This window comes from Phodopus roborovskii, unplaced genomic scaffold (assembly GCF_943737965.1).
Source record: "Phodopus roborovskii unplaced genomic scaffold, PHOROB, whole genome shotgun sequence".
Lineage (NCBI taxonomy): Eukaryota > Metazoa > Chordata > Mammalia > Rodentia > Cricetidae > Phodopus > Phodopus roborovskii.
In genome coordinates this window covers 49,511,817-49,537,615 of record NW_026126407.1, presented here as the reverse complement: position 1 = coordinate 49,537,615, position 25,799 = coordinate 49,511,817, and the positions used below count along the sequence as shown (strand labels likewise).

The 25,799-nt window shown below is 47.2% G+C and overlaps 2 protein-coding genes across 2 annotated transcripts in view; both read right to left on the bottom strand.

Annotated features, from left to right (window-relative positions):
* Positions 1 to 3,702: 3,702 nt before the first annotated feature.
* Tedc2 (tubulin epsilon and delta complex 2) lies at positions 3,703 to 8,186 on the bottom strand. Its single transcript, XM_051181244.1, has 10 exons — positions 7,990 to 8,186; positions 7,816 to 7,914; positions 7,557 to 7,615; positions 7,043 to 7,439; positions 6,640 to 6,693; positions 5,945 to 6,038; positions 5,676 to 5,787; positions 5,472 to 5,573; positions 4,668 to 4,858; positions 3,703 to 4,358 (listed from the first exon to the last, which is right to left on the bottom strand). The coding sequence occupies exons 1-10, from the start codon at positions 8,037 to 8,039 to the stop codon at positions 4,212 to 4,214; spliced, it is 1,305 nt and encodes a 434-aa protein (XP_051037201.1). The 5' UTR covers positions 8,040 to 8,186; the 3' UTR covers positions 3,703 to 4,211.
* Positions 8,187 to 11,267: 3,081 nt separating this feature from the next.
* Ccnf (cyclin F) overlaps positions 11,268 to 25,799 on the bottom strand; it is a 29,092-nt gene continuing 14,560 nt past the window's right edge. Inside the window, exons 10-17 of the mRNA XM_051181243.1 lie at positions 24,219 to 24,383; positions 21,190 to 21,313; positions 20,780 to 20,960; positions 20,140 to 20,227; positions 14,010 to 14,109; positions 13,802 to 13,929; positions 12,323 to 12,492; positions 11,268 to 11,840 (exon numbers count right to left, since the gene is read on the bottom strand). Coding sequence (XP_051037200.1) covers positions 11,383 to 11,840; positions 12,323 to 12,492; positions 13,802 to 13,929; positions 14,010 to 14,109; positions 20,140 to 20,227; positions 20,780 to 20,960; positions 21,190 to 21,313; positions 24,219 to 24,383 — 1,414 coding nt within the window. The 3' untranslated portion in view covers positions 11,268 to 11,382. The remainder of the gene's footprint in view (positions 11,841 to 12,322; positions 12,493 to 13,801; positions 13,930 to 14,009; positions 14,110 to 20,139; positions 20,228 to 20,779; positions 20,961 to 21,189; positions 21,314 to 24,218; positions 24,384 to 25,799) is intronic.

Below are 25,799 nucleotides of genomic sequence, written 5' to 3'. Positions count from 1 at the left end.
CTGAGCTAGATCCAGACAGGGCCCGCACAGCGAGAAGGTGATGCCCGTGCCAGCTGCACCAGCCAGCACCGCCAGGGCTCCGAAGGGCAGGACGCAGCGCGGCCAGGAGCCCCCTGCACCGCCGGTGGCCAAGAAAAGAGTGTGCAGAGCTCCAGGGGGCTCTGGGGACGCCAGGCCTGGCAGGGTGGGCTCAGGCAAGGGCTCTGGTGTTCTCATGTTTCCAACTGAGTGGTCGTGATCCGGGGTGGGAATGGGGTTGGCGATGGTAAGAATGCCCACCACAGCCATAGGTTACATCCTGGTCTGCCACGTCAAAGCCAATTGGTCCCTGACGTGGTGACGACATCAGGACGCCTGGGAGTTCCACTGCCTCCTCCTGGTGTTGGCAAGGAATTGGGTGCGTGTGGGTGTGTCACATCTAAAATGCTTCCCTTATCTTCATGGAGCCCTTCACAAATACTCTGATTCCACCCACTGTACCTCAGAGTTTGAGCACCTAGAACAGGGTTGGATACTACCAGGGCCCGAATTGGCAGCAAGGTAGGATGGTCATAAAGTCAAGGGATGACTCAGCTCCCCAGAGGTTGGCCAACGGTAGAGTTGGACAGGATTTATACCCAGCCCCAGGACAGGACATTGAGACAGTAGGAACAATAATAAATCAAGTGAATCAATCAGTGGAATAATTCTGGATAGCTTGTTATGAAAAGAGGTCCTGCGGTGGTAAACGACCGACTGGCAGGGTTAAGGCCTCCTCTGGATCACAGCACTTAGGCATAAGCTTTCCAGGTAGCAGTGGAGTGACCAGAAAGGGTTTGGTTAGTTAAATGCATGGTTCAAGTCAGGGGCATTCTCCTGGGGTTGGGTGCTAGTCTCATAGGGTAGGGCAGCCTCCTCTCTTGGCTCAAAGATTCCTGGGTTCTGATCCAGGAGACACTTCTCAGTTCAATGAAGGCCATAGTTTTTCATATTCTACTGTTTCTCATTCCCTCAAAACCCTCAAACCAGGCTGTCTTGACTAATTTTGGTTGGCTGGACTGACCTTTGTAAAAACTTTTTTATAAGGAGGACCTCCTCCTGGTAACCAGAGCAAGCTGCTTAACCATTACCCAGCCCATCCTTGTCACCTACAGACTTTCCCTGGCTTTCCACAGACCTGGTTTTACCTCTGCACACTTCCTGTCAGGTTCCCTGTAGGAACAGTGACCCCTGTGATAGAGAATGTTTTCCCTTGTGGAAGATCTCTGTCCTCTCCCTAGTTTGGTGAGGCTAGTGGCCAGCTCAAAGAAACTCTTGGGACCTGTTAAGTGCTCTTAAAATATACTTAAGATCAGCCAGGAGGTGGTGGCCCACACCTTTTTTAGTCCCAGCACTCAGGCAAAGGAAGGTGGATCTATGTGAGTTTGAGGCCAGCCTGGTCTACAAAGCTACACAGAGAAACTTTCTGGAAAAATCCCTTTAATCCCAGTGCTCCATAGGGAGAGACAGGTGGATCTAAGTCCAATCTGGACTACATGTTGGGTTCTAGGCCAGTAAAGGTTATATAGAAAGACCCTGTCTAAGAAAACAAAATGCATGTGCTGATCTTCCAGAAGACCAGCTCCCAGCATACATTCCTGACAGCTCACAACAGCTTTTAACTCTAGCTCCAGGGTATCTGATGCCTTCTTTTCATGTCAGAGAACCATACACGGGTGTTATACACATATAATTAAATACAATTTTTTTTTAAAAAAAATCAGGATCTTAATATATAGACCAGGCCAGCCTTAAATTCAGAGATATACCTGCCTCAGCTTCCTGAGTGCTGGGGTTAAGTGTATAAACCACAATGGCCACCTAAAAGTAGTCTTTAAAAACAAAACAAAACAAAAAAAACCCCACAGGTTTTGGCCCGACCCCAGACTTGTTTGTAACCTTTGGTGACAGCACAGACCCTGGCTGTGGTGGGACCATGAACCCAGACATGGTCCTGGGCAGTAGCTGGTCTGGATGTCACCATTGTCCATGTAGCAGTTCAGGCCACTTAGATTGTCTGGCCCCAATGACAGCATGGCCCTCAGGCACTTACAATGCCTCTGCTTGGGTATCCATGTGGCCTTCAATGGTAACAGGAGGCTTGGACAGCAACCTGTGGCTTTGGTGTCCCAGGTGCATGCTGCCACCAGAGCCATCCTGATCTGAGTAACCCACACCTCCACCTTGAGCCAAGCCCAAGCTGCTGCCAAAGGCCATGTCTGGGTCAGTCATCCTGCTGCAGCTGGGTTCTGTGTTGATGTCTGTGGCCCATGTTACCTCAGGGGGCCATATGAACCATGTGATAGAATCAGAGGGCCATGCTGAACCAGCCCTGCCCTTCACTGGTTGCTATAGCAATAGAGTTGCTCCCTGACTCAGGAGAAATGATGGCCCCACCCCTTACCATGGGCAGGAGGAGGGAGATGAGAGCTGATCCTGCTGGCAAGGGTATAGGGGAGCTGACTCAGTCCCTTGCCTGACAGGTACAGACCCAGTGGCCAAGACTAATCAGCTCAACTCCCACTCAGACCCACATCCAGGCTTAGGGTTGGCCCATGCTAACATCTACCCCATCTATGTCCTGCTGGAGCTAGTGAAGGGCCTGGTCCTAAGAAACAGTAACTGGAGGATCTCCATGACTCATGGAAGCTTCAGGATATCTGAGAGGAGTTCCGGTAAGAATGAGTGGGATGAGTGTACCAGATGATGGTGTAGCAGAAACTAGAGGCCTTGAACAGGACCAGTGATTAGTTGCAAAAAACATGCCCAAGTAGAGCTGACTGGACAGAAGGGTATATATACTATGTAACACAACTCAGCCCTCAAGGCCACCGGGATGGTGTTAAAGAGGGAACAAATGGGTTTCCTTTTGGCTTGTTTTTTTTTGTTTGTTTTGATTTTTTTTAAAAAAAATTTGTTTGGGGGGACATTGCAGGGAAGAGAGGGATTGGGAAGTGAGTAGAATTAGGGTGCATGATGTGAAAATCCCAGATTCAATAAAGAAATTATGCTAAAAAACAAAACAAACAAACAAACAAAAAAAAAAAAAAAAAAAAAAAAAAGTCTAGGGGCTGGAACAAGGTCCCAGGAGTTAAACGCACTTGGTACCCTTGTACCAAGAGACCCAGGTTTGGTGCCCAACATCGATGTGGCAGCTCAAAACCAATTATAACTAGAGCCCAAGGGATCTGAAGCCTTCTGGCTTCTGCATGCATCAGATACACAAAAGGTGCACATTTATACATACAGGCATCCACATAGACATAAAATATATTTAAATTTATATTTTACATATACATATGGGTGTCTGCCTACATGTATGAATGTGCATCACATATGTACAGTATTTACTGTGGCCATTGGAGACCACTGGATCCCTTGGAACTGGGGTTACAGGCAGCTATGAGCAATAAGGGTATTCTTAACCACTGAGCTACCTCTCCAGCACCCCAAATAAAATACCTTTTAAAATTCTGGGGGACCGAGGCTGAAAGTCTGGTACCAGGTGACAGTAGGCGTGCAGCTGGAGTCAGGTCTGTTCTGATGTGGCTTATGGCTGTTTTTAATATGCTCAGTGCAGCACTTGGCCACATGGGGAAGAGACTTCAGGGTCCCAGGGAGCACATGCTAATAATCCCCAAACCCCTTATGCAGAAGAGACAGACATTTTTTTGAAAATTCTACTTGATATATTCTTCCCTTTATTTATTTTATTTTAGGCAGGGTTTTAGGCTGGCCTTAGACTTAGGATCTCTTGCTTCAGCCTCCCCAGTAATGGGGTGACAGGTGTATCCCAAGCCCCTCAACAGATAAAAATCCTTAAAATTACAAAGAAACAAGAATATGAAAAGCTCCTTACCAAGCTCTACTTTGACATAATATAAATATACACACTTTCTAAAGCAGCTCTAGTATTATACAAGTAGTTTGTGGACCTACAGTGAGAGAAAGTAGAGGGAGCCAAGAAAGGCTCCCCAGGGAGGCAGAAAGCTGAGCCCTGATCAGGAAGTGCAGTGGCTACGCAGAGCTAAGGGAGTACCCTGACCACCTCATTTTGACCACCTAGCTTTCCCAGTAAAGTTACAGGTATCTCTGCTCTGAGCACCTCCAAACAGGAAATTTCCCTTCAATCCCTGTTCATTACACTCCCACTGAGAGAAGGGGACTCTCCCAGAGAAGCTTGTCCAGTCTGCTTAGTCGATAGGGTCATCTCGAAGGACTGTGAGGAAGTGCTCACCTCCTTCACAGAGCAGACTATATGCAGCCCGACACAGTGCCAGCCGAGGTGGCCCTCCTGCCTCCTGGGTGTTTATCAGAGGGAAGAGTTCAGCCATCAGAACCTGGGGAACAGTACAGGGCCAAGGCCTCAGTGGATCCTATCCCAGAGAGCTATGCCAGGGCTCCTCATATAGGCAATTCTGGGACAAGTTTCCATTCTCCAGCCTTCCTTTCTGAGATTCTATGCATCCTGAGCAGGCAACGTACTGGAGAATGTTCCAGATCACATGAGGCCTAGACTCAGAGTCACAGCCTATCCTAGGTCCTTCACCTCTTGAGTCTGGTCCTCAGCGGCTCAAGTGCCAGCCTCAGTGAGGTCACTGGCTCCACGGAACCCAGGTACATATCACCACCTCCTGGTCTGCAAGTACCTTTTCTAGATGGATCTGCTGGTCTAGCATGGCCACTCGAAGCTTCAACGTTGCCAAGGTCTGCAGCTCCTTGGTGCTGGAGTACAGAAGGAGCTGGGGGCTCCAGGCAGAGTCCGTCTCTCCTCCACAATGTGATGAGGACTGAGTGGGCTTCTCCACAGGGCATAGTCCTGGCAGCTGTTCTGTCATGGCTACAAAAACAGCCCTTTGTAATCTCATGGGGTGGCAGCTGTTACTAAGGGTTCTCTTTTCTTACAGGCCAGTACTTAGCTTTCCAGGCACATCTTCCCTACTTTCAGTTGGCCTTGGCTTTAAGGGATACAAAGCCAAGCTTTGGAAACAACCTGTAAGCTTCAGTGGTGGTACACACCTTTAATCCCAGCACTTGGGAGGCAGAGGCAGCGGATCTCTTGAGTTCTAGGAGGCCAGCCTGGTCTACAAAGTGAGTTCCATGGCAGCGTGGAACATGAGAAACCCTGTCTCAAAAAAAAAAAAAAAAAAAAAAAAAAAAAAAAAAAAAAAAGAAAAAAGAAAAACAGGAGGGAGGGGGAACTGGGATCGATAATAAGAAAAACTAATAAATATATTAAAAAAAAAAAAACAAACCAAAAACCAAACAACAAAAACAAACATCATCAACAACAAAACAACCTAGTGTGTGGCAGGTTGTGGTATGTTTGGTTTGATGGGTTTGCCTGCCTCTGGACCCTGGCTGGTGACTCTTTCACTCACAGGCAAGGAAGGTCAAAGTGCCTTGACACTAGTTTAGACCTTAGCACAGGTAGTGGTGGGGTAGAACCTTACATGCTTGCAGCACCTGTACCCTATGGAGACAGTGTCCAACAATGGTCTGCAGTCCTTCTAGGACGAGTAGGCATCGGTATTCCTGCATCCAGTCAGTGGGGGCTATAGGAGTTAAGGAGGGCAAGTGGGGGTGCGTGGTCCCCAAACTCCCCCTGCCACCCTTGCCTTCCACCCTCCACCCAAGTACCAATCAGGGCAACCAACCTGTTGAAAGCTCCTTCTGCATGTGAAGTCTCAGCAGTGAGCAGGCCTTCCTCAGGCTCTGGGCTTGCGCTCCCACCTCGGCAGCACTGGGCCTGTGGCTGGGTAAACCTGACTGCACACTATTCAGGGAAACTGTCCTGTGGTCAGATCCTATCCTCCCACCAAAAATGAGTTTGGAGAGATACTATTGCCATGCCACAGTGGCCCTTTCCCAAGCCTGCCAGGTTTAGAGCCAGAAAACCCCAATTTTTCCTAGCTAGTAAGGATACGGCCGCCTGGAGTTTGTGGAGGAACTCAGTTTTGGTGGCTCTGGTGATGCCTGCAGAGTCACTGGCTTGTATAGAGCTGAGCTGTGCCCACAGACTGGAACAGGCACAAAGGCAGCCCCGGAGGAGAGACAAGAGTAGACCCTAAGAGGTAGGGGAAGTGGCGGGCAGGGGCAAATATCCCTGAGAGTATGACTTTATTATATGGCAGTAAGGGTAACAGAAGCCTCAGGGAACCTAGAGATACTGACCAAGACAAGTGGGCAGGAAGGATCTGTGCAGGCACAGTGCAAACACCTGACCCTAACAGCACCAATATGAATCAGGGCCTATTACTGTCCTTCCAGAAGGAAGATAGGCCAGAAGAACTTAGAGACCAGGTGTCATACTCAGCTCTAAAATTTGAATGGTCGTGGGCTGGAGAGATGAATGACTCAGTGGTTAAGAGCACTTGGTTCTCTCTTACAGAGGAAAAGAGTTTGACTCCTGGCACTCACCTCAGGCAGCTCATAATTGTCTGTAACTTCAGGTCTAACACCCTTTCCTGGTGGTGTACTCACAGAAACAGAAACACACACACACACACACACACACACGGACCCGATACAAGAAAAGCAGAGAGATCTGTTGGTGGGTTTTGTTTGCAAGTCCCAACGCTAGTCAGGTTTTCGGGTCTTTCAGTGCCCATTCTGCCTTACCGAGAATTCAGGGAAGCTGCCTTCCTGAAGGCCACAGGTAGTTGCAGGAGGGTCCTGTCAGAGAGAAGCCAATGTTCAGAGAATCCTCTTCCCATTCTAGGGCTGTCATTCTTCCTCATGGCTCAGAACCCATTAGGATGAACCACCTAAGCGCCTCTCCTTAACAGTCTAATTGTCAGACAAACACCTTGAAAATGGCTTCTGGAGTAGCATGGGTGCTGGCCCAGTCCAGAGAGAAGACGTATCAAGAGCTCATCCCCTCCTAATCAGATGCTCTACTTTGCCTGCTTCACTGCAGGACCCTTAAGGGCGGTACCCAGGGTTTCCTCATCCAGCTCAATGCCCTGCTAAGATCTCAACAGTTAGAGAAGACAGTTTCTCCAGTGAGGTCTGGGAAGCTTACCCTTTCTCTTTTAGTGTGAATTCTGTGGCACGAGGAACAGCTGCTGGGGCCGTTTGTTGGTCCCCGAGGCCCGGTGCTTGCGCTCCTGTTTTCATTTGGGTCCTATCTCCCCTTGACCGAAGTCTGCGCTCTGGATCTGCACTCTGGTCAGGGACCGTGGCCCCTTGTACAGCCTTGGTGGATCTTGCACCTGATGCATGGCTGCCAAGCTGGCTGGGGGCCTGGGAACGGGCAGGGGCAGTAGCACCAGAAGTGACTGCATTAGATGCAGATGTCAGGCTGGGAGTTCTGTCTCTCTGTCCAGCCTTAGACACGACTTTCCTCACTCGCACAGCCTTTTCCAGTGCCTGGGTCAGAAGCTCCAGCTCTTTGAGGTCTTGAGCATTCGGTGTGCATGCTGTGAATGTTAAGTACCATGCAAGAGTTCCTTTACACTGTCCCAGGATGGATCCACCACGACAACATGCCAGAGAAAGGCCAAGGGCAGCACGCCGAAAAAGCAGTTGAGATTTACCTGAAGTTGCGGCCTCTTCCTTGGTTTCTGGCTCCGGAGCTAGGGTCCTGGCTGGTTCCCTGCAAACACAGGGCAGCCATGGCATGGCTCAAACAGACCTTACCCCCTAAACAGATTTTCAGCCTACAGGATAAGGGGGAAGGGATAGCAACGGCAAACAGCCTCCAAAGTGGGCAGTTGCACTTGGTCTTCCAGCCCCCGGGGCTCTGCATAAATGGTCTGAGGAGGGCCTGGCCAGGAGGTCCCAAGGTCCGCGTACCAGACCTGCAGCAGCCGCCTGGAAACGCGCAGGCTCCGCTCCAACTGCCGCTGCCGCTCAGCGCAGGAGTCCAGGGCGCCCTGCACCTCCGCCACTAGCCTGAGTACAAGCACCATGTGAGCCTCCGAACCTCGCGCCCACCCGCCCCATTCCCTCCTGTCGCACGAGACCCACCGGCGCGTGCAGTCCATAGGTAGTAGGTAGTCTGCTTTAGCTCCAAGCATTTTTGCCGCCACCACGGAGTCCTGCACCTTCCGGGTAGAAGTCCGCCCACTTCCGGCTAGGCTACCCAATCTTGACCGCAGCGATCAAGACCTCCTCCATAGTGCGAATCCACCTCATTAATCAGGCTCCGCCCTAACCCCGCCCCCCGAGGCTTTGTTGGACTCTCGATAACCAGGCCAGGGTAGATAAGACTTGCTCGCTTCCGGTTTGGGTAACCAGATAAAGCTCTTGTCAGGGTATCCATGACTCTCTAATGTTTGGTTTTCTGTCTTAACCAGTTTTTGTGGAACATACTTTGAAAGCAAAGATCAAACTGTCTTGCTGACTCCAGGGTCACTTAGCAGCCAAGCATATGGAAGAAAGATGATGTTTTAGAAACGGCTCAGGGCACAGGAAGCATGGGAATGTCAGGTGCTAGAACAGATAGCAAGGAAGCCCCGGAAATGAGCAGCATGTGGCCTAAGTCATGGTAGGCTGTGAAAGGGACAGATGAGTGATGGATGCTAGGAGGAGTGGCTCAGGCCCAGATAATGGCGGAAGCAGTTAAGAACAGCAGGCTCAGAACACATACATGCACTGTAGCTAAGGCGCAGCAATGGTCTTTGCCCAGTCAGGTCAACTTCCAGCTCGTGTTTCTTTTTCTTTTCCAGTTTTTCAAGACAGGGTTTCTTTGTATTGCTTTGGAGGCTGCCCTGGAACTTGCTCTGTAGACCAGGGGACAGGCCTTGAACTCAGAGAACTGTCTGCCTCCTGAGTGCTGGGACTAAAAGAGTGGGTCACCAATGCCTGGCATATATATATATGTATGTATGTATATATTTCTGTATTCTCAAGTCAAGAGTGTGTGAAGCAGGATTTCATGCAGCCTAAACTGGCCTTAAGTTCACTAGCTGAGGATGACCTTGAACTCACCATCTTCCTGTCTTCATCTCATTTTTCTTTTTTTCTTTAACTAAAAAACTTTATCAGCTAGCCAGGCAGTGGTGGTGCATGCCTTTAATCCCAGCACTTGGGAGGCAGAGGCAGGTGAGTCTCTGAGTTTCAGGTCAGCCAAAGCTGTTACACAGAGAAAGCCTGTTTTGAAAAACATTTTACAATTATGTCTGTGTACAGCCTGCAAGCCTAGTGCCCATGGAGGCCATTAGAGGGAATTGGATCCTCTGGAACTGGAGTTGTGGATAACTGAGAGCCACCGTGTGGGTGTGGCAATTTGAATCTAGGTCCTTCTAGAAGACCAGCAAATGCTCCTAATGAATGAGCCATATGGCCAGCCCCATTCTTCTATCTTCTAGTGCTAAAATTATAGAAGCACGCCACTAGACATAGCTTTTAGATTTGTTTCTAAAGTTTAAAATGTGGTTGGTTGCTGGAAGAAGTGAGGTCAGGAACAGTGCCCAGTAGAATTGGAGCTAATAAAATTACTAATCCAACAGGTAAGGTAACCCGAGTTGCTTAGATATGAAGGATATGAAGATTCAGGGAACAAAATGAAGTTGTGAGTCCCTGTGGCAAGCAAAGGATTAAGAGACTAGGTACAGGTACAACTGCTTCCCACTGGACTCCAGCAGCCCAGGGAACTTGGCAAGATCAAGAACTCATAGAAACCAGAGGGGCCAGGAGTGTGTCTGCAAGCTTCTCCTACAGGTTCAGGCTGGTAGTGAGAGGAGATTTTAAAACTTCTTAGTTTTATTGTGTGTGTGGCCAGTATGTATGTGTACCACATGTCACATGTACAAGCGGTGCGGCAGAGGTCTAGAATTTAGGTTGGTTGTAAACCACCGTGTGGGTGCTAGGAACCAAAGCCAGGTCCTCTCCACAAGAACAGGTGCTTAGAGAGAACCAACTCTACAGCCCCAGTGAGCTGGGATTTTGACCAGGGACACCACGGACTAGGTGGGAAGCAGTTATGGGAATGCATATTACTCATGTCATGAGTCTCTTCACATTTAATCCTCACAACATCGCTGTGAGGTAGGTATTACTGTCTCTTTTTACAGCCGTGGAAACATCTCACACATGCCCAGGTGAACACAATGGGGTAGGACTACAATCCAAATGCTTGCACTCTCCTTACACCAGTATGTAGTAGCCAGAGTGGTCAGAATTCTGTTAACAGTAGCAGAAGGAGCTGCCACTGGGCACAGCACAGAAAATGAATACTGTACTTTTGGTTCAAGGGAATTTGGGCGGCATTCCTGGTACTTTTTCAAGAGGAAATAGGAGTTATACACATATGGTCAGCTTATCTGTTCTGCCTTCAGCAGACTCCACAGGTGAGCAGGGCCTACTGCCTCAGACCCAAGGCCTTCCACATGAAGCAGACTCTCCAAGTGTCTGGCCAGCACAAAAGGACTGGTAATCCGCTTTCTTCCAGTGGGATCTGGCCACAAACCCAGTGAGTCCAGTGGCCTGCTTTCTTCTAGAGGACTCCTGCCATGAACTCAGCCAGTCTGGTTACCGGCTTCCTTCCCGTGGAATCCAGAATTTTTGTAAATTTCATTATTACAAGTGATTGTTTGTGGCTATCCTCTAGAAAGTTCATTTTTCATAAGGAACGAGCACAAGAATAGAACCAAGAGGCTGCTATCAGTTTCCTTTTTCTGAGGTAAGACAGCCCAGCCCAGCCTGACCTGGGGCTTCTGGCTTGTCCCTACAATCTTCTGGCAGCTGACATTGCCATGATGAGCCACCAAGGGCACCTAGATCTTTTTTCATTTGAAGCTCAGCAATATTGGAAATCTGTTATCTTTTTATTTGATACCCTCTATTTCAAATTTCCCTCCCCCCCTTTTTATTTCATTAGAAGAAACCTAGAAATAAAGATGGGGAAATAATGGTCTAGAAATTCAGTGCAGAAAGATGGCCACATGGATACAATGGAACACAGACAAACCACTCTGAGGACAGATTTTGAAAATGAGCTCAAAGTGCCAGAGAGAGAGGGGCCTTTAGCCTCAACTTCAAGTTCTCACACCTGACCTTTAGGCTATAGGCAACACTGATATGCAGGGACACATGCTCCCTAGGTTGAAAGGGGCAGTGATGTGTTCAGATGAGACTTCCCTACTGACATGCAGCACCTGGCCTGTGTGTGACTGTGAATGCCAACAGAGGCTCGTGCTCCCAGAGCCAGCAGGACAGAGATAGACAGGCTCCACAGGTGAGGCATGACTGCTTTGAGGCTGTTGTCCGAGAAGAGGCTGAGCCTTTCACAGATCTTCTGTGGGCTCATACTGAACTCCCCTTCTGGAGTCTACATAGCACCTGCCAGCAATGTCCTAGAGAAACAGCAGCCCTCCCCAGTAAACAGTAAACATTTTATCATGGCAAACACTAACACAGTCAGAGCTTCAGGAAGCCTAAGTTCGTGTCCTCGTCATTGCGCACTGATAGGTTTTGGCGCTTTACCCGTTGTTGGTGAACACCGCTTTCTGGGGAATTTGGGGGGCGACACTGTAAACATGACTTCTTGGCCTGATGGTGGCAAGGCTTTGTGATTGAGTAGCTGCCCACAGACAGCACTGAGGTAGATCGGGGAGAGCTCCTCATGCCACCATCCAGGGAGCTTATGGGACTTGAGCTGCTGACGGAAGAGTATCCAGAGGTCGTGATGTCCTTGCCCAGGTCTCCCCTGTTGCAGAGAAGGGGCCTGAGAGCTGGGGTTGGAGGTGCCTGGGTGCCTGGGGCTTGGTGGCCCTTGTCCTCTGGCCAGGCCTCCTCATCACTGGACTCTTGGCAGCAATGCTGTTCTGGGTTCATGTAGACCACAGTGACATCAAGGAGTCCACTGGGAGCTGTGACTGGAAATTTTGGGGGGAGGGTGTTTATGATACAGCTCAGGTTATCAGAAGTGACCCTACACCTGCCCAGAACTGGGTGGCCCAGATATTACTTAGGTGAGAGCCATGAGTGACCTTGCTTCTCTCAAGCTGGGAAGGATTGCCCCAACCACTTTAAGGGCAGCAAAGGTCACCTACCTCGCTTATCTGAGTGGGCATAAAAGCAAGCAATTGGAAAAGCAGCTGAAATTTGTCTAAGTCCTGGCCAGAAGACGAGGGACAGGATCTCCTGCAGTTTACACACATGTGGCACATTCAGCGTTCTATACAGCAGAACTCCAGACACAGGTCTGTTTAAGTGAGGCCCTTCATCCTCTCCCTCTGTGGGGTGCTGAAAACCCTTAACCCCAGGGTGTCAGGTCCATTTGCTTCTCTCCTCAGCACAGTGCCAGGTGGCCCTCAGATCACATGCCATCTGCATGACCCACCCCTCCACCACTCACCGTCTCCCTCCTTCTCTCCTTCGCTCTCCTGGTCTCCCTCATAGCCAGAGCAGCAGTCCAGGCTCCAGTCCAGAAGGCTGCCCAGCAGTGTCTCCTCCTGGCTAGACAGCTCTGCTGTGGGTGTAGTGACAAAGCTGCCCCTGTCCTCTTGAAGGCTGTTCTCCCGCTTCCTGCAAAGTAGGGAGTCCAGGGAGACCTGGTCACAAGTGGCAGCGTCTAGGGAGCCACCCTGGTCCTTTACATCTGCCTCAATACCTGTATGACCCTTGCTCTCACTGTGTGTTCTAGAAAACACCCACGAAGCTAGAGTAGATCTGAGCCCTCAAGAGCGGGGAATTAATTGAAGGAAGAACTAGGTAAGAACTAGGCCCCAGTCTAAGAGTGAGTCCTGGCTTATTTTGGTCAGTCTGATAACTGGCCAGAAGACTCTACCACTCTATAGGGTATGCACCAAATTGGGTCTGTGCTGGGTCTGACTGCACAGAGCAGTCTGTCTTGGGCAAGACCAGCAAACCTGTCCACCTGGGGTTAGGGCTAGAGAACTACAGGAAGGTCTGTCTGTGGGCAAAGATGCCACCCTCACAAGGCCTTTCTGCTGCTGACTTTAGGGTAAGTGTGGCTGTCTCCATGTTACTCTGGAGGTCTCTTCTGGAAGTCTGAAGGGCTATGAAAGGATTTTTTAGGGAGGAGACCTTTAGAGGAGCCAGTGACCCACCCCTGGCAGGTATAGGTGTCTACCTAAGATTTCCCCAAGGGTAACTGTCCCTGGATAGAGTCCCTAATGTAGAATAAAATGTACACAGTGGCCCTCTCAGGAGGATCCAGGTTTCCCTCATTCCACATGGTGGGAGATGCTGTGGTGTTTCTTATGTAGCAAGTATAAAAGGAGGTTAACCCCTGACATTGCTGCCTCCTCAGGTCCCAAAAGACCAGAGTCTGAAGCCAGGGTCCCTCCACACCACAGAACACTCATGGCTCAGATGATACCAGACGATACCATCCAGTCACCCAGGAGCACACAGGGTGCTGAGGAGTCACAAGACAGGCCTGGCAGAGGGAATCTGTCCCCTGAGCTTTTCAGGATTAATAGTTCAGTGGGTGAGGTAGAGTTATTCTAGGAGGTATAGCCATTTGCTGGTATGTGAGATGGGGTAAATAGTAGTTTACATAGCAAAGAGAGGAGACAAGTGGGTGGCAGCAAAGACATTACTCAGACTAAACACAAGTCATGGAGCAGCGGAGACCAGGTGGAGGAATGATGGCGTAGACGAGGAAAGAACCTGAACAGGATCTACCGTGTGCAGGAACCTTTTCCCTCAAAGACAGTGACTTCTGAAAGCCCTGTGTTAAACTTGGGATCTGCTGTTCCTTGGCACAAACCTGAGGATGCTTACACAAGTAACTAAGGTCAAGGAGGAAATGCAAACCTGACATACGAGAGAGCCATGGCATGGTTGCAGACGGACAGCACAGACTTACCGTTTGTTTCTCCTCCCAGATGGCGAGCTGAGGAAGGTGTGGATCTCCCCTGTGCTCGGGAAAGATGAGGGCTCTGGGCTCTCCTGTTTCACTCCGAGTGCAGTGCACAATTCTGCATAGCTCAGTACCTACAGGGAGGCCAGAGTGAAGAACCCCAAACCCATTCAGGCACTTCCACCAGGAGCCTAAGGGGCAAAGGAGGACATACCTCTTCCTGGCTGATCTCTTCATAGCACTTATCCTCAAAGCGCTGCTTCACAGCAGTCAGAGAGACTTGTCTGTAGTCCTTGGGTGCATCGTCATGGAAACTGGAAACAGACAAAGGCTGACATATGAGTCTCACTAGTCTAAGTCTATCACCTAAGAGGACAGCAAGCTTTCAGGACCAGTCCCATTGACAGGGGCACACAGTGAAGACTGGCAGCGCCTCTGTTAGTTAGTTTCCCAAGAGAAAGAGAAACAAATACCCAAAGAACCTACATAAGAATGTTTATTGCTGTCAGAGGTAGAACCAACCCACATGGTCAGACAGACAAAGGTCCATTCAAACAGTGAAACTCACACAAGCACTGATACAAATCGCAGTATGGACCTGAAATAGGATGCTCAGTGGAAGAAGCCAGACTCAGAAAGTAGCAGTTATGTGACTATCTCATATATAGTGTCTGCAGTGGGCAAAGCCACAGACCATAAACAATGAATGGATGCTGGGATCAAAGAAGTTGGGAAATAGTAAGTGACGGCTAAAGAGTGGGGTTCCTTTTCTTTTCTCTTCTTTCTTTTCCTTTTCTTTTGTCTTTTCAGACAGGGTTTCTCTGTGTAGCCTTGGCTTTCCAGGAACTCACTCTGTAGAGCAGGCTGGCCTTGAATTCAGAGATATAACCGCTTCTGCCGCCCTAATGCTGGGATTAAAGACATGCACCACTGCCACCTGGCTGAATGGGGTTTCTTTTGAGAGTTAGTAAAAATGTTCTAAAATGGGTTGTGCAATTCTGAATATTCTAAAAGCCTTTTAAGTTACAGAAGCAGATGGATCTCCATGAGTTCGAGGCCAGTCTGGTCTACAAAGCTAGTTCCAGGATAGCCAAAGCTGTACAGAGAAACCCTGTCTAGAAAAACTAACCAACCAACCAACCAACCAACCAACAAAAAACTTAGTTTATAAATAAATGCTTCCAACTTAATTGGTTTAAAATGACAGCAAAATAACTGGAGACATGTTTAGCATAACAAACACTTTTTTTTTTTTTTTGCAAAGGAACAGTCCTTAGCAACAACTTCTGGTTGCCAGCATTAGATAACAACCAGTATAAGAAAATGTGGAGGGCAGAGACACTGACTGTCTGTAACAGTTACCTTGCTTTCTCAGTCATCAACTACATGGTCTGGGCACCACAGGAAAAAATAGGGTAGGCAAAAGCACAATACTGACAAGTCCCAATCAGTGGAGACCAGTGGGGAGGCAGGAGGGCAGAGAATGTGCTGGTCAGAGGCATTGTGGGTTACTCCAGAGGGCTCTGACTTTTCCCTGGAAGCCAATCGTGATGTTCTGGGCTGAGGTAAACAGGAAGAACATGATATATATATGGAAGCAGTCCAAGCTATGAAGGCCAGATCTCAAGGCATGTGAATATATGTAAGGAAAGGGCAGGCAGTGGACCCAGAGACCACTAGGTTGTATAGATGACAGAGAAGCAGTCAACATACCAACAGAGGGGACACTCGGTCACAGCAGAGGGCAGCAGCTCAGACATATAACAAGATAGTCTGGGCTGGAATTAGGAGTGCTCGCTCTGCTGTGAATACTGGAAGTGGTTAATTCTCAGAGGGAGAGATTGTAAGCAGTGAAAGAAAGCCAGAACCACCTGGCTGCTCATGGTGGACGTGATGAGAGTAAAGAGAGGGAGAGAGCACTGCAGCCCAGAGAAAGGACCCGGAGGAAGAAAGAGTAAGTCTGCAAGTGAAGCCGAGGAAAGACAGAAAGGCAGCCACAGACCGATGTAAACCCAGCCCCATACCCAATGCCACTGCACCTGCCCTTGCACAGATGCCCCCAACCTGAAACATGGACCCTGGCCTCACCCAGGCACCAGTTCTATATCCCCACCCATTCTCCCCACCCTGTTTCTTTAAAATGATTTATTTATTCTTATATGTATGGGTGTTTTGCCTGCATGTATGTCTATGTACCACATGCATAATTGGTGCCCATGGAGGCCAGGAGACAGCATGGGAACCTGTACAAATGAGTTACAGATCGTTCTTGAGCCTCCAAGTGGGTGCTAGGAACTGAACCCAGGTCCTTTGGAAGAGCATCAAGTGCTCTTAACCACTGAGCCATCTCTCCAGCTCCATCCACCATGCTCTCTGTCACTACCTGAAAATCCTGTACAGACTGTGTTATTCTAGTCTGATCTTTTTCCTTCTTTCTTTTTTTAAAGTCACACAATATATTATGGTCATGGTTTCCCCTCCCCCATCTTCTCCTCACCTCACTAGCTATTCAATTCCAAGCCTTCTTTCTCTCTCTCTCTTTAGAAAACAAACAGGCATGTAAAAATAAATAAATAAATAAATAAATAAATAAATAAATAAATAACCAAAAACAAGCAAACCAGAACAAAAGAACCAAACAAAACAAAAAAACATACACACACACAGAACCCATAAAAGCACAAAATTAAGAATCATACTATAAAAGCAAAAGACCAGTAAGACCAAAAAAAAGGAAAAACAGCTGCAGAAAGACACTGGACAATAGAAAAAACTTCTGAACTAAATCAGCCAGTGTATTTCAAGGATGTACTGACCTCAGAATGGAAAGCAGGATATGTGTTACGTTGGGGTAGGGGTTTTGCATTTGTATCTACAGGAGAAGAAAAACTATGGATACCATCTAAGTTAATCAAGATCCGAGTTGAACAAGAGAAGCATCTTAATGAAGAGAAATGACAAGTCATCCAACAAACTAGGTCCTATGAGGTGTGCGGAGGCCTTTCAAAGGTAGGGGAAGTGTTCTGTTCTTGTTTTTACAGGAAAACAGAGAAAACCTATCATCAAACAGCCAAAAGACACTGAACATGTAGGTGCCTACAGAAGAGAAGACAGCTCTTCAGAAACAATCACTTAAGGAAGCAGAATCTGATATATGGTAAAAAAAAAAAAAAAAAAATTTAATTGTAGTAAACTATTTCTATATAGAAATCTATTTCTCTCTATTATCTAGTATTCCTGAAGTCCCAAATTTTGTAAACCAATGCTGGCTTTGGAGTTGGATTTGGCTTTCCTTCTCTAAATTCAAGCATGTTGTTAAGATTTAATTCATGGTTTCTGCCTTAAATCAAGAAGCCAATTGGTGTAAGGCAGAAGAAACAAAATCTGGGGACTCATATCTTATGCAATTTTCTCTCTGAAATCCTAATTTTCTCACATACTTTTAATGCTTATTGTTGTCTTTCCCTAATGCATACCTTAAAACTTGAAAATTTTACTTTAATATTGATGTGTAACTTTTCCACAAGGAATAATAACGATTCCTAACAGCAGTCTTTGAACTTTCCGGAAAGAAGATGGGGCCCCACATCATCATTTCCACTTGACTCAACCTGATGCATCGGAACTACAAACATCACCCTAAAACCGGTTTGAGACTGTTTTGCTCGAGACAACTCATGACTAGCTAGCTGTAATGGTGCACCTTTTTATTACACCCTGGCCAGTTTCAAATAGAACTATAGTCAAGAATTTTCTGCCACACAGTGCCTAACTACATATGTCACAGCCAGTTCTGTTGAGAAATTTGGTTGCTAAAAATTTTCTTCCTACAGGATCCATTGGAGCAATCATCGTCCCATTTCAGCAGGAAGTAATCTTAATATGACTACGCCCCCTTTCCCTACCCTTGGAATTTTGGGATAATAGTCATCGTCTTTGGGTTGGTTTTAGTTATTTGGGATTGGGTGATGCTTACACTCGGGTTTATCTTTTAGACAGGAATAGGGAATGGTGGGTAAAGGTATGGTTTAGAGGGGATATAAGTAGATTAGCCTGTTTCCTTGAGAATTTGAGTTTGAATGAGATAGTATTTTACAGCTTACATTGTTATGCATTCCTATGTGGTAAGCTATGTAAAATTAAGTTTATATTTTGTTATATTGTGTTAAATGTTTCCACTTATAATATTTATGCACATTATTTTTTACCATATTCTATGTATGTATACTTTTCTTGTGTTCAAGACATTTTGTATATTGATACAATTTGGGATATTTATCTTGCTGCCCTTTATAGTTCTACCTCTTGTCTTGACACTTATACTCTACCTCTATTTTAGGGATTTACATGTAGGTATATGTAAATAGTTATATTGTTTAAGTATTTGTTCCTGCTTTACTCAGGAAAGTTTTAATCAGTCTTTTTAGCTAAGTTCCCGAGTATTATAGATTATCTTCACTCACATTTCCTGTACCTATGAGATTAGTCAGATATAGATGCTTAATCTTCAATCCTTCATAGACATGCAGAACATGGCATTTAAATGTTTTAATATTAGTACTCCATTGACATGAGACACTGTTGCTCCTGACAGCACCGTGCATTTTCCCGAAAATATGTTGGACACTGTTGTTGCTCCTGCTGGAGTTCAATCTCGCCTCAGCTAATGGCCTGTTGGGCATAGAATTGCCCCCACCTTGACCACTGATTTGGACATGCAGTCCTATGTGCTTGCAGGAGACAAATATAGAAGACTGCTTGACCTTGCCAAGTCAGGGTAAGACAGCCATTCTATTTCCCTGCTGTTGTTGTGGTCTGTCAAGTTCTCTTGGCATTAGCCAAATCTGGGTGTACCAACGTCGCTGTGAGACCTAGGGTGACTGTTCAGGTGGCTTGCTGTTTCTGTCCTTGCTGCACCGTTTTGGAAGTTGTCCATCCGCATTTCCTGTCTACTCTAGTATTGTTATTTTCCTTCTCAGGTCTTGATGAGGTTGAAGATTAAACTATCACAACTATTATTCTCTCTTCCTAGTTAGATATATTAGGTACTAGACTTACGTTTTCCAGCTTAGGACAACTCTATTGTAAACTCCATTATGCCCTCACCCTAGGACTAGATATGTAGGTCATTTTGTTCTCGATTTTCCTTTTCTTAGAGCACACTTGTTATTCACTGTTTTGTATATAGTTTTGTATTAAGCCTAAATCTTTTCTTTAGACTAAAAGGGGAATTGTAGTGAGGTAGTCCTTCTGTAGCACTGACCACGCCCATTGGGGGGGTGGAGCGATGGGCGGAGGTGACCTGAGGAAGGAGGTCGGAGGGGGCCAGGAAGGCGCTCTCTTTCTGGCGTGACTCGGACAGGAGAGGATCGGGTTGAATTTCCTGGTGTTCATCTGTCTAGGTTGTAAGTTATTTCTCCCTGAATAAACATCTATTCGGCCTATTTGTTTATCCTGACCCTTATTTACCGCAATAAACCAGAACAAAAGAACCAAACAAAACAAAAAAACATACACACACACAGAACCCATAAAAGCACAAAATTAAGAATCATACTATAAAAGCAAAAGACCAGTAAGACCAAAAAAAAAAAAAAAGAAAAAAAATCCCCAATCAATCCCAGACAAAAAGCTCATTTTGTGTTGGCATCTACTGCTGGGCACGGGGCCTAAGCTTAATGTGGTTTGCATACACTGTGAGATTCCTTCACAGTAAGCTCTTTTTTCCTAACTACCCAGAAAAGGTCCCGTGAGGTGAGCAAACTGCCCATACAGGGTGAAGGTGAAGGTGAAAGGTTGCTGAGATGAGTGGATGCAGGCACAGGCAAGGGCTTCTTTCTCAAGAAGACAGGTTCTATGTGAATATAGAAATAAGTCTAGGCCCAGGGTTTCTAAACCCCAACAAGCCAGCTCAGTGGGTAAGCTACACAAGCCCAACGAGCCAGTCCAGTTCACCGGCAAATGGTGGAAAGAAAAAACTAACTGCAGGGGCTGGAGAGATGGCTTCCTCCAAAGGACCTGAGTTCAATTCCCAGCAACCACATGGTGGCTCACAACCATCTGTAATGAGATCTGGTGCCTTCTTCTGGCCTGCAGGGTTATATGCACGCAGAACACAGTATATACAATAAATAAATCTTTAAAAAGAAAAAAAGGAAATGATAGTACAAAGTTGTTCCACGACTTCCACATGCACATGGTAGTACATGTGACCACACATCCATCCTATATAATAACAGCAATAGTTGGAACTCTGACAAGAAGCTCCGGTTGACCACAACTCACAAACCGGCAAATTAGTTCTCTCCAGTGCAGAGAGACTTCTAGTGTAGACTTGGACTTACCACTTTTTATGAAGGCTCAAGACACAGGGTGTGAGGTCATTGTAAGAGAACCCAGTGAGGTCCCACAGATGAGTGGTCCAGGGCTGTACTGGGGAAGAAAGCAGGCCAGAAATGTGACAGCGCCCACGGTTCCCACAACTCTGTTAGTGTTACAGTATATTCCCAGATTCAGGCTTTTAGTTCCTTCAAAATACCTTTAAGTAAGATGGCTCAGTGGGCAAAGGCACTTGTCACCAAGCCTAATGACCTGGAATAGATTCTTAGAAGCCAGGCACATGGTAGAAGCAGAAAACCAACTCATTCATACTCTTGACAGCCACACTCACACCATGGCATTGTGTGTGCACACATGTGCACATAGAAGTTAAATATAAATGTGAAAAACAAAACAACTAAACCAAAACATCCTTGAAAACCTTCTTACAAGGTCCACACACTGTTGAAAAACTATACACTGCTTCAGCAGAAACCATCTCATCCCCCCCCCTCCCCACAACTGTTTTGGGGCCATTCTGCTGCTCTTTCTTCTCCAGGATGGACGAGGAAGTATTTATTTCTGCCCTTCCAACCTTTCCTATCTGAAAACTTTCCCAGACACCATGAACCTCTCCCTCAACGCCCCAGGAGGGCTTCTCCTTACTCTGTCCATGCATCAGTCTGGCCAGGAGCAGGGCTGCAGAGGCCAGGCGGGCTGGAGCGTAGATGGACAAGCTGGTATGCAGCAGGGAGAGTTCACAGAGAAAGCTGCACAGGTGTTGGGTTCTGGATGCAACAGGGACCAGTGTCAGCAGCACCTCTTTATAATCAACCACCGTAGGGACCTAGACAGGAGAGGGAGGTAAATATCCTGTCTCATCCTTAGTGTTACATCGAGGCACAGCCAACGGTCTGGTCTGGATGTTCATGCTGATGCCCGAGCTCAGGGATTCAGTGCACATGGCTTCTAAGTGTTCTCTCCAGAGCTAATGGCAGCAGCTCTCCCACCCCACTCCCTGTGACCTCAAACAGGAAGTTAATTTTGTTCAAAGGAAAAGCCAAAGCCCTACTTACTCGAATCTTCCCTTCCAGGGCAGAGATGATTTCTCCCATCATGCGAACCAAATCCTCATACTTGTATGTGTTGTCTGTGAGCCACACAGCCTCTCTAATGGTCAGAATCTCTTTGCTGATGAACCTGGAATGTAGAGATGGGGTTCTCAGCTCTGAGGGGCTACAGTTCAGGAAGCCTCTGTGAGACAAATTGTGGCTGCACATGGCTTCAGTTGCCTCTGACTAAGAAGCACCAGAGGTGCTAAAAAGATATACAAACTTAGCAGGAAAGGCATGACTGCAGAGCAGATACAAACATCCACGAAAGGGTCAGGTCCCAAAGAAACCTGTCACAAGTCTCCCTGAATACCTATGGTTCCTCCCAGCACTTCTTACCCCACCCCCTCTCTCCAGCTTCTGATCACATAACTCAAGACACTTTAGTTACACACCCTCTTGGTGTCCTCTCTTTCTATTCTATACCCAGACTACTCTCCATCTCGCCTTTTCTCTCAGCTCTCATGGTCTCATTGTTCTGCTGGCCAAGTTCAATCTGGACTCTTCCAGATGCCTCTGGCTGTTTTCTCCCTAGTATCTACAATAAAGCCCTTCTCCTCAACCATACTCAGGAGTATTATATTCCCATTTTCATTCAAAAAGGACCTATGAGTGATAATACGATCCAGTTTCCTAATTCTCTTTACAACCTATGGATGAGAGCTTTTTTGTTTTTGTTTGGTCATGCTGTGGTTCAAATCCAGACACTAAATGAACACTTGAGTTCTGACATCTTCAGCGTCTGTTTTATCTTTCTGACAGTATCTGAGTATAAACAATGCAAATACAAAAGTAGGTGAGCTACTTACTGGGAGTAGGAATTGGAAGCAAAGGGCCTAGAGGTTATTTGATAGTCTACACACAGAAATTCTGACTGTCCCTGAGGCAATGGGCACCCTGTTCTCTACTGGCCACAGGTGCTAACTAACAGGAACACTCTGCTCCAGTGGTCCCACAAGTACCTCCCCAGCAAATGTGGACTGTTGCTCAATCTGGGCACTCTGCAGTATGAATTACTGCCATTTGGCCTAACAGAGGGATCAGGAAGAAGAAAGCCACAGACACTAAAAAGAGGGATGTAAATTAACTGATGAGAGCCCTGCCCTGGGCCCTGAGGTGACCAGTGAGGAGCAGAGGCAACAGAGGTTCTGAGATCAAAGCCAGGACACTCCAGCCTGCTGGGGGTGGGGGTGGGGGTGGGGATGGAGGTGGGGGTTAGACCAAGGCTTCAGTGTTCCAGTGCTGGGGTTAGAGGTGTGTACCACTATGCCCAGTTCCAAGCTTAAAACATTTTCTTTAAAGATTTATTTATTTATTATGTATACAGTGTTCTGCCTGCATGTACACGCCTGCAGGCCAGAGGAGGGAACTGAATCTCATTAAAGATGGTTGTGAGCCACCATGTGGTTGCTGGGAATTGAATTCAGGACATTTGGAAGAGCAGTTGAGCCACCTCTCCAGCTGGGGTGTAAGACTTAGTTCAAAGAGCCTATTTGAAAAAGACTTGGGGTTTGGTAGGGTCAGCTTGCTATCCCTTAAGTCTATGAGTCCTCCTTTGGTGGTAATATGACCATGTTTCTTTGGCATATGAACACCCAATCACTGTGGTTAGCTATGACTACAGAAACAAGGACAACTCATGGAGAGAGCGAGATGTGAGTTAGGGCTGCTTCATGTCTTCATAGAACAAAAACCCATCCCAGTAGCTTTGGGCGCTCTACCTGCTGCATGCAGGTTTAGTTATGTGTCAACTTGACACAAGATAGGGCCATCTGGGAAGGAAGAATCGTTTGGAGATCAGTTTACAGGCAAGTCTGTAGGGCATTTTCTTGATTGATGATTGATATGGGAAGGCCCAGCTCACTGTAGTGGTGAAGCCTCTAGGCTGATGGTCCTGGGTACAAGCTGAGCAAGCCAGTAAGCAGCACTCCTCCATGGCCTCTGAATCAGGACGTGTGTGTGTGTGTGTGTGTGTGTGTGTGTGTGTGTGTGTGTGCGCGTGTGTGTGTGTGTGCGCGTGTGTGTGTGTGTGCGCCCCCTTTCTCCTGGAACTTGACTTGTAGACCAGGTTAGCCTTGAACTCAGAGATCTGTCTGGCTATGCCCTCAGAGTGCTGGGATTAAAGGCCATGCTCGGCTTCTCTGCATCAGTTCTTACCTCCAGGTTCCTGGCCTGAATTCCCTCAGTGATGAACTAAGACCCAGAAGTATAAGTTGAAATAACCCTATCCCCACTAAGTTGCTTTTGGTCATGTGTTTCATCAGAGCAATAGAAACCTAAATAAGGGAGTTCAAGAGAGCATAGGCAGTAGTTAGCAGCAATGCTCCTCTTTACTTAGCAGGCCCAATAGACAAGGAGGAGGTCTGGATTGCATGTCCTAGGGGAAATGGTAGACAATGCTAGGGACATTTGGTTTAGGAGAATAAGAAAATACAAACCACATTTTGAAAAATGCTTTCCACATCACTTCCAAAGGCAAAACCAGGGTAGATAAAGCACTAACTGAGGACAGTTTGGGATAAAATACAGAGTGACATCCTTGAGGAGGAAGAGCTCTGATGGGCTTTAGTGTCAAACTGGAGACACTCCTGCCCAGGACTATGGGAAACCAGTGATAGAGACGTGAGAATTCAATCTCAGTGGTAGTTCTGTAAACTCTGAGGACTGAGGAAGGTGACCACTATCATCCTTCTTGGCAACTGTCAGTCACCCTTTGGTTCCTGGATAAGTGTGGTCTAGCTTAGGCCCTCCCAGGCCTGGATCCTGAGACTGTGGGGAAATAGGTCCCCAGCAGAGGTAGTCAACCTACAAAGGGTCTTCTGCTACCCCTCCCTTGCAAAGGATACTGGGCCTGGGCAGTGTTCTTTGGTGTGCCCCTTAAGATTTATTTTCCTTAAAAATCAGCTACCAAAATGGGAAAGATGGTGGCCCCTGCACCTAGGAACCAGCACATATGCATACAGCCCTGTCAGTTTGGCCAAAGGGCTTCTCACCGAGTACAGATGACCATGCAGGCGATGCCCAGAAGCTGGAGCTTGTATCGGGGCACCAGCCTCCTCCGCAAGTACCGGTCTACACACTCCACTGTCAGGTGGAGACATAGGCTCGTGAAGTCCTTCATTGTGGCAACTTCTACCAACCAGTCAATTAAAATGTATCTGTGAAGAGAGGGCCACCAGTGAAAACCAGGACAAGTGTCACATTTTCAATTTCTGCCCAAGTCTGTCCAGCTTAAGCAAATAAATGATCACTTTGGAATCACCAGCTTACCAACCTAGAGACTCCATGTCCCAGGGAGTTGGGGAGGCCCAAAGCTACTCCTGGAAAGCTGGTGGGCCTCCACCTCTCCACCCAGCCTCCCTCCCCACCAGCATGTGAATCCCCATGTTCACAAATCTAAGTCAGCCCTCAGCCAGCAAAGAACTGGCTGGGCTCAATTCTCAGTGCAACCAAACGGTGGGCACAAAATGGGCTGCACAGCAGGGTTGGGGATGGATGACTGATCTGGGGACTAGAAATAGTGTTGGTTACTCTGTGCCATCAGGCTCTCCTGTCTGGGCTCTTATAACAACGCTCTGCAGAGGGTCATAGAGCCAAAAATGCCACTTAAAGCAAGAGCCCCTCAGTCCCCACACCCAAGTCTTCCTAGTTCCTTCATCCAGCACCCTAGATGGATGCCCAGACACGAGAAGCTGACAGAAGTATCCCTCTCTACCAGGGAGTTAAACCTGGGGACCAAGACAATAAATAATCACAGGAAGTATTTGGAAGACAGAAGGCAACGTTTGGGAATTGGTTCTCTTCTTCCACTATGTGGGTCCTAGGAACTGAACTTGGGTTTTCAGGTTGGCAGCAAGCATCTGCCTGAAGAGCCATCTTGCTGGCCCCACTGATCAGTTTTTAGAAATCAAATTTTTGGACTATCAAGAGTGCTGGGGCCAAGTGGTAGTGGCAGATGCCTTTCATCCCAGCACTCAGGAGGCAGAGTCAGGTGTATACTGTTGAGTTCGAGGCCAGCCTGGTTTACAGGGCAGTTCCAGGACAGCTAATACTACACAGAGTGCTGAGATTAAAGATATGTATTAACACGAGATAGGGTTTTTTACTGGTACCCAGGGCTTGGCTTCCAAATTAGACTAGGTTGGCTGGTCACAGAATCTCAAGGAGCCACCCATCTCCACTTCCTCAGTGCTAGGACTATAAGCACATGCCATTATTTTCATTCCCTACTCCCCTCCAAGTACGGGGTATCAAACTCAAGTCTTCATTCTTGGGCAGCAAGTAAATTATTCAATGTCCTGCCCCCAGGACAATCATTTAAAGAAAAAAAAAATTATTGACCATATATCATGTTCTAAGCAGTACCTATAAGGAACCAGAGGTTTCCTATCACAAATTCAAATTTTATTTGAAATTTCAGACAAAAGCTTAAAAACTCATTCACATTTTCTATTTTACTCCCTAATATTCTGCAGTTCTGTGTTATCTCTAATGTTTGGAGCTTGGAAGAAAGACAATTGTGTCGGGTGTCACAGGACCTGCCCCAGGGAAGGGATGTCCAGCATAGGGGTTGG